The 7,828-nt window shown below is 62.4% G+C and overlaps 1 protein-coding gene across 1 annotated transcript; it reads right to left on the bottom strand.

Moving 5' to 3' along the window:
- Positions 1–293: 293 nt before the first annotated feature.
- MIIP (migration and invasion inhibitory protein) lies at positions 294–6,340 on the bottom strand (the record flags this gene model as incomplete). Its single annotated transcript, XM_084244069.1, has 9 exons — positions 294–687; positions 905–1,039; positions 1,576–1,672; positions 1,808–1,937; positions 2,188–2,240; positions 2,328–2,436; positions 5,244–5,331; positions 5,690–6,025; positions 6,227–6,340. 9 exons carry the CDS (start codon positions 6,338–6,340, stop codon positions 601–603), a joined length of 1,149 nt encoding a protein of 382 aa, XP_084100195.1. The 3' UTR covers positions 294–600.
- Between the last annotated feature and the right edge of the window lie 1,488 nt (positions 6,341–7,828).

Genomic DNA, 7,828 nt, shown 5'->3' with positions numbered 1-7,828 from the left:
GGAACCAGCAGGTCTAAGAGCCAGGAAGAAGCTTCAGCTGGGCTGGAGCCTTGCCTGAGGGGGTCTGGGGATGAAAGATGTGGGAAAGGGAAGCAGGTCAGAACCAGAACTTCCTCCTGGGGGGCCGCCTGAGGCTCCCAGCTCCTCATTGACATGATTTTGACACTGACCTTGACCCCGGCCTATTCTAGGGAGTCCTCACCACATCTGTCTGGTCAGGGAGGCATCTCCAGAGTTGGGGAGCTGCAGAAAGAGCCACACTCAGTGCACTGGACACACCCTGTCCAGGACTATTTGCCTAAAGTGTCTTTTCCAGATGACGGGAGGGCAGACCAAGGCTGGGTCAGCGCCCCCCTTGAGCACCCACAAGACAGACCAGCACACAGGGGCTCTGAGAACTCCAAGCTTTATTTACAAACAGGTCACAGCATCCCTCACCCGCTACCTCCTCACGCCCTACCCTGTGTCCCCAGGAAGGAAACAGGCCTGGAGACCACCTGGGAGGTGCGGCCTGAGTCACCCGGGTCTAGGCCGGGCAGGTCCACCACCAGACGGGGAGGCTAGAGGCAACAGCAGCACTGTCCTCCACGTGACCAGTCCTCAGGGCTTCAGCCGGGAGGCGTGGGGCCGGGGAACCTGGGGTTCTGACCAGGTTGGCAAGGGGGACGGGACTTGCGTTGGCAGGGCCTGGATGGTGAACAGGGAGGTCTCAGAGGGGGCAGGTCACCCCAGCCACATTCCCTTCTGAATCTCAGAGTTGGGGTTATCTTCCCGGTTGGGGTAGGGCAGCCAGCAGGGAATGGTGGAGCCTGGGGGTATGCCCGGGGTCAGAGTTGGGGGGCTGGGTCCCTGTAAAGAGATCCTGCAGTGCCCAGGGCTGCTCCCAGGAAAGCCCAGACCATACCAAGCAGGAAGGGCCCGTGGCTGACAGCTTCCGGTGCTGGGCCTCGGAGGGGATACAGGACCAGAGGTCCAGGCTCTTGGGGGCTGAGCTTTTCTCGGGTTTCGGAGGGAAGACGTCCCAGCCCAGCAGGCAGTGCTGTGGAGAGCAAGGGCTTCAAGTGCCTGGCCTAGGCAGGGAACCCACTGTGAGGGCATACCCCAGCGGGGAGCTGTGCCTCTCCTCACAGACTGGCAGCACCCCATGAGGGTCAAGGGGCCTTCTAAGCAGTCAGTGTCCCCCCAAAACTGAAGTACCCCCAGGGCAACTTGTGTCCAGCACTGGTCACCCCTGTATCCATTTCCTAACCCCATTAATCAGGCCCTGGGTGGAAGAAAGGCCTTGGACACTCTGAGCACATCCCCAGTGTGGGGCCTGGCCCCCAACATGGCAGGTGTTGACTCACCCAAGTCAGGCCCCTGCCACATGCCTGAGGAAGCCACTGCTGTGCCCACGTAAACTGACTCCTTGGCACCCCTTCTCTCCCCAACCCCAGCAACCCCACTCTCAACTGGGAATGGGTAGGGTCCCCACATCCTCCATCCTGCACAGGGGATGCACACCACCCGACGGGAGGGGCTGCAGAAGCCTAAGACTCAGGGTTCAGCGCCCCCAGGCCCCGTGGGGCTGCTCACCCGGGGCAGGGCCAGTGTGTCAGAGGCATCAAAGCTCTTCCGTCGGTGGATGTGGTGGCGGTACGGGGGCTCCAGGATCGACAGCGGGACGCTCACCCTGGGTGGGGGTGACACGGGGGCATGGCTGCCGCTGCCTCCAAGCCGGCTCCACCTCCCTCCTCAGCTGCAGCCACTCCCCCACCCTGGCGACCCACCACCCTCACTCCGTGTCCTGCCTGCTCCGGCCACTCACCTGACCTGTGCCGGACGCGCCAAGGTCTCAGGGCCCCGCTGGCCCCGGGGCAACCTGCACAGGCGGCAGGGGGCGCCAGGATCCGAGGGCACCAGAAACAGGCGCCGGTTGACACGGTAGCAGTACACGCCTGTGAGGCCATGACAAGCAGAGGGAGCGGGGACACATGGGAAACAGGGCAGCTGGGAAGGACACAAGGCCACCAGGGAGGGGCGAGGTTGGGAGACAGGACCACCCTCAACCAGGGCTTGCTCCATCCTGTGGGGACACCAGGCCTCCCCCCCAGCCTCCCTAGGTCCCTGAGAGTGGGCTGGGCTGCTCTGGGGAGAAGGGGATGACGTGTGGGGACGCTGAGAGTGGCTGCGAGGGTTGACACTCACACTGGTGCTCCTCCGGGACATCCCCTCGCTCGCGCAGGCCCAGGAACGGGGATCTGCAAGGACCGGGGGGGTGGTGAGCAGGCCTGGGTGTTGGAGGCCCTGAGCTGCCCTGCCCAGCCTCACCGCCCGCCCCTGCTCACCCCTGGTCACTGCAAACACACTCCTCCTGGTGGGCGTCCCGGAAGTTCCGCAGCTCCGAGAAGAAGGCCTCGGGCTTGTTGGTGACAGGAGAGCTGCTGTCCAAGGAGCCTGCCAAGATGGCCGTGTGGCCACTGACCAAGCCTCGCAGACGCTCCGCCCCGGCACCCCAGGCCCCGGCTCTGTACCCCTCCATGCTGTGTTCACAGCCAGGGGGACCCCCATGCACTGTGCTGTGTTTTGTCCCAATATCTGTCTACACTGCCACACACCCACTTGTCTGTGCAAGGAATAGTTATTGCTCCTACTGCGGGCCAGACGGTCACGAGTGCTGGGGAAAGAGCAGCGAGCCAGACAAAGCCTGCCCTCACGAGGCTTAGATTCTAATATGGTGGCAACAGATGAACCAGTCACCAAAGAAATCTGTGCGACAGCAAGGCGTGGGGACACCCGCTGGGAGCAGAAAGGGCAGAGCCAGGGAGATGCACAGGCAAGGGCAGGGTGGCAGGGGAGAGCGGGTGTATCTCGGCAGAGACAGCAAGGAGGAGAGAGCCGTGCGGCCCTCCCAGGCAGGCGGAAGAGCAGTGTAAAGGTCCCGGGGCAGGCGTGTGCTGAGTGCCCTGAGGAAGCGGCAGGAGGCGCCAGTGGCTGCAGTGGAGTGAGGCGTGAGGCTGGAGATGAAGCTGGGAAGCTGGCAGGGATGGCTGGGGCCAAGGAGTGATGTAATCAGACCAGGAACCCCCCTGTGGCTGCTTTCAGGCTGGGGGAGCAGAGGAACCAGTTAGGTTACCGCAGGCTCCCTGGTGAAAAGGTAGCTGGATTCTAGAAAAAGGGTGAAGGCAGAGCGACCCGGATGTGCCCATGGACGGGAGAGGCACGGGAAGAGCACAGGAGGGGCGGCGCTGACGCCAGCTCACTGGCCAGTTCCTGGGGACACGAGCTGCCACAGAGACAGGAAGACGCGAGGAGCGGGCAGGCTGGACATCAGGACCTGGATTGTGCACAGCTGCCGACCTACGTGGAGAAGACAGCCAGAGACGAGTGTGGATCAGAGAGGAGGGGAGTGGGGCGCAGCGAAAACGCGGGAGTACAGCGATCGTCAAAAGCCTCAGCACTAGGGGCCCACAGGGCGGGGCACAGGGAGGAGTCAGGAGACTGAGCGGGGCCTGTCCTGGGACAGGAAAGCGGACCCAGCAGAGCAACTGAAAGCAGCAGCCGGGACAGGGTGAGGGGGGACGGGATAAGGGAGGGCGGATGGGGGTGGGGTGGGGGGCGGGGAGTGGCCGCCATGTCCCTCACTGCTCAGGGCCAAGTACAAGGAGACCGAGAGCTGGGCCAGGAGCCGACACAGCAGCTGTCACTGGTGACAAGGACCCTGCCAGCAGATGCCGGGGACCCCAGTCTGATTTCAGAAAAAGCAGGGCGTGGGGGGGGGGGACTAGAAGCAGCGAGTCTGGAGAGCTCCTTGGGGGAATTTTGTTATAGAGAAAACGGGCAGTTTACTAGAAGTCAACGCAGGCTAACGGGAGGAATTTTCCAGCAGCAGGGGAATAACAGACGGAGCAGAGGAGACTGAAGTCGTTCAGCCTCTTGGCACCGCAGTCTTCAACGGGGTCGGTGATGGCGGCTCTGCATCCGATCATCACGAAAGATAAAGGAGGGAGCAGGAGGAAGGAGAGGAAAGCAGGCAGGCAGGAGAGCAGGCGGCACTCGGAAGAGCAGCACAGCTCTCGGCACTGTGCTGGCACCCAGCAGGCGACCATCAGTTCTCACTGTCCCTCCAGGGAGACAGATGCTGACGGGGAAGGAAAGGACAGGAGGGGGCCTCGCCAGGAGCCGGGAGAGCCGGGGCAGAGCACACAAGCACTAGACGGACCTTAGCGGGGAGCAGACACCCAGAGAAGGGGGGCGGGAAGCTGAGAGATGGGTTTGGCCCCTGCGCCCTCTATATGTGACTTTATAAACAACTCAGGCCTCTGAGCCCCAGTTTTCTCCTCTGCACAATGGGGCAGGTGCAAGGGGGGTGGGGGAGGGGGGTGGGGGGGCGGGGCAGGCGCCTCCATCTTCCCAGACATGAGAAGCAAGGCAGTGAGCCAACGGCGTGGAAATCCTCAGGACAGGGCCTGTGTCCTCATCACCACCAAGTCCCACCCAGCAACCCCTCTGCCTCTGTGCAGTCACTCGACCTCTCTGTGCCTCAGTTTCCTCCTCCATGAGCTGAGAACCCAAATGGCACCGATCTCAGTTCCACACTCATTCCACAATCATCAGTTAAGGGTCTACCCCATGCCAGGCCCGTTCTGGGCACTGGCTTGGGCGCCACAGCAATGAAGACAGCCGGGCGCCTGCCCTAATGGAGGAACGAGGAGAGAAGCAAGCAAACAAGACGACTTCTGAGAATGATGGAGCTGGAAAACACATAAGTGGCCGATAGAAGAGGCAAAGATGTGGGGGCAGAGGCCCTACGCCAACATGAGGGTTCCAGAAGGTCTATCACTTGAGCCGAGTCCATCAGTCCTGGATGATGAAAGGGGACCCGTGGCTGGGAAGGTGGGAAAGCGCATTCTAGGCAGGAGGAGTAGCAAGTGCAAAGGTCCTGAGGTGGCCATGAGTGTGGCAGGCCTCCTTGTGACAAGCAAGGAGGCCAGCGGGGCTGGAGCAAAGAGGCCAGTAGAATATATGCAATAATGTGGCACCTATGACTTATTCATTCATCCAACCAATGCTGGGTGAGCACCATCTTGCTGCCCATCACTGGGCCACAGGCTGTCATGAGACACACACAGAAGGTGCTCAGCGTGGGGAGAGGAAGGCCATTGTGAGAAACAGCAGCACCCAATAGGGGCTCAGGCAGGTGCATAGGGAAGTCAGGGTGCAGAGGCCTCCGCCCCACTCCCGAGCACGGGGGCAGCCCACACCTGCAATCCAGTCATAGCCCAGGTACGGTCGGAGGCGCCAGTTCCGCTCAGGCACTGGAGATTCCTCCTTGCGGAAGGTCACTCTCGGCTGAGGAGGGCAGCAACAAGGGACGAGGTTTAGGCCAACAGGTTTGGGGGCCAAAGGAGGCCTTACCTTGAGGACAGGATAGGGGACCCAGGGGCCGTACAAGGCTCAGGAGCTGGAAGGTAAGAACTTGGCCGCTGGCCCCTCTATCTGTGACTCCGGAGCCTGGGTCTTCCCATCCGTCTAATGGGGCTCATCACCTTCCCCCCAGTCTGAGAAGGACACCACTTATCCGGCACCCAGGCTGAGCTGGGCGCCACTAACAGCATCTCTCAGAAGCCTCTCACTCACAGGAGGTGCCCAGGAGGGCATCTGTCCAAAGGGGACGCTCCCACCCACAGGTGCCCCCTCCCCATGGTACCTTGGACACATTGCTCTGCTGAGCCAGGATGGACCTCAGGGCCTGTGCCTCTTGGGGTCCCTCCCGGGCCTGCTCCGTGGAAAGCTGCGACTCAGTCGAATCTGAGGTGGTCACCAAGGGTGCCAAGCAGGGCCTCGGTCCACCCAGGGACTCCCAGTGGTGGCAGCTGCCAGGTGGGAGATAGCTCTCCCCAGAGCTGGCCCCGCAGGGCCAGGACGTGTCCCAGGGGCCACCTGGGTGGGTTTCCTCGGGGTAGGAGGTTTTCAGGGACGTCAAGGAAGTCTCCGGGGAAGACGGCATCTCCGAGTTACCACGACTGCTGGAGTCTAGACTTGACTGAACAGAGAGACCAGGTCACTGGGGCACAGTACAGCCAGAGGCCCCCGACCCAGCTGGCCTGCACTGGGCATATAAACCTGGGTCCTCAGTCCACTCCAGCCCCAGCAGTGTCCCAGGCCAGTCTCTGCCCTAGCTGGGCCTCGGGTGACCCTGCAGCCCCCTCCTTGCCACCTGGGAGTTCCTAAGGTGCGCACCCACCTCTGACGCTGCCTGGGCCACCGCCCGCCGCACGGCCTCCTGGCCAGCCCACAGCTGCCTCAGAAGCTGCAGGTTGAGCTGCCGCAGCTGCACCAGATCCTCAGTCTCCCCCATCCCAGGTGTCGCTGTCGCTGACTCCTGATGGCAGGATGCCCTCAAGGTTGGGTTCTAGGCCCAGTTCTTCCACCTGAAGCCTGTGGAGCCAGGGGCCTGGGTTCAAATCCCCACCCTGATTCCCTAACTGCCCATCCTCAGGCATGTTCCTGAACTGCTCTGCCTCAGTTTCCTCATCTGCCAAACAGATGACAAGAGAATCCACCTCTTAAGGTGGTTGTAAGGATTAAATGAGGCCATGCATGTTAAATCTTAATACAGTGCCTGGCACACAGTAAGTGTTCAATAAATCCCTATTATTACACCAGCCACAGTGTGTTTCCAAACAGGACGAAAGAGAACAAGCCCCTTTAACAACCTTCATTATAAAATCAGGCTAGTTTAATACGTGGAAAACAACCAAGGCAAGTCTACAAATGTAAAGAATTCTGTAACTTGTGAATCCAACACAACCAGGCTCCCCGAGGGCTCTCCTCTCTCTCCTGCTCTCCCTTCTGCCCTTTCCTTTTACAAATGAAGAAACCAAAATTCAGAGATCTTAAACAATTTGCCCCAAATCACACAGCAAGTGGCAAAGACAGGATGTGAACCCACATCGGACACCAGGGTCCGTGGCAGACCAGCCTTTCCCTAGTGGGGGAGAGGGGCCTGGAAGGTCTCCCGCTCTTGGCCTTTGGCCCCCCAGAGGTCAGGCTCAGGGACACACAGATGTTTCCAGAGGGATTCCTGTGGGTTGGGGAAGGGGCTTCGCACTTCCCTCAGCGTCCCTGGCTGACTCCTCCAACCAGAAACTCCAGCCCCCCAACACACGACATCACAGCCTCAAGACTGCGTGCTGGGCCATCCTACCCACCCCACCTCCCCACTCCTCAGGCCTCCCCAGGGCCGACCGCAGAACCACAGCGGAGATGCGAGGACACCCCCCAGCCCCCCACGACCCCGCAGGGACGGGGGGCCAGAGGCGGTGCGAGGCCAGACGACTGGCGGGAGGGTGCAGGCCGGCGGGGTGCGCCGGACGGGCGGAAGGCGCGTCCTGAGCTCTGCCCCAACGCGGGGAGCGCCGGGGGCCACCCCTTACCTCCAGGCCGAGGGGCCCCCTTCTCGCAGGGGTCGGGAGCAGCCCGCCGCCCGCACCCCGGGAGGGCGTTCAGGAGGGGCACGGCGGCCGCAGAGGTACCAAGGGGAGGCGGCGCAGGACCCCGGAAGGGACACTCGGGCTCCCCTCGCCTTCCCTCCGCGCGGTGAACGCGGGGCGCCCCGCAGCCGGCCCCGAGACGCCGGCCGCCCCGCCCCGCAGCCCCGCGCCCCGCGCCGCCAGCCGGGACTTCCGCCCGGACCCCCGGAGCGTCGCGGCCGGGGGCGGGGCCTGACTCAGCCTCCTTGATTGGTCAGAAGCGCGGCGCCCCCGCGAGCGTCACTCCGCGTGCCGAAGCGGCCGTTTCAGCATCGGGGCGGGGCTAACAGCGGAGCAGCAGCTGATTGGTCAAC

The sequence above is a fragment of the Talpa europaea genome (genome assembly GCF_964194135.1).
Source record: "Talpa europaea genome assembly, chromosome: 9".
NCBI classification, from domain to species: Eukaryota; Metazoa; Chordata; class Mammalia; order Eulipotyphla; family Talpidae; genus Talpa; species Talpa europaea.
The sequence above is the reverse complement of the archived record's forward strand: the minus strand, read 5'-3'. Positions and strand labels throughout refer to the sequence as shown.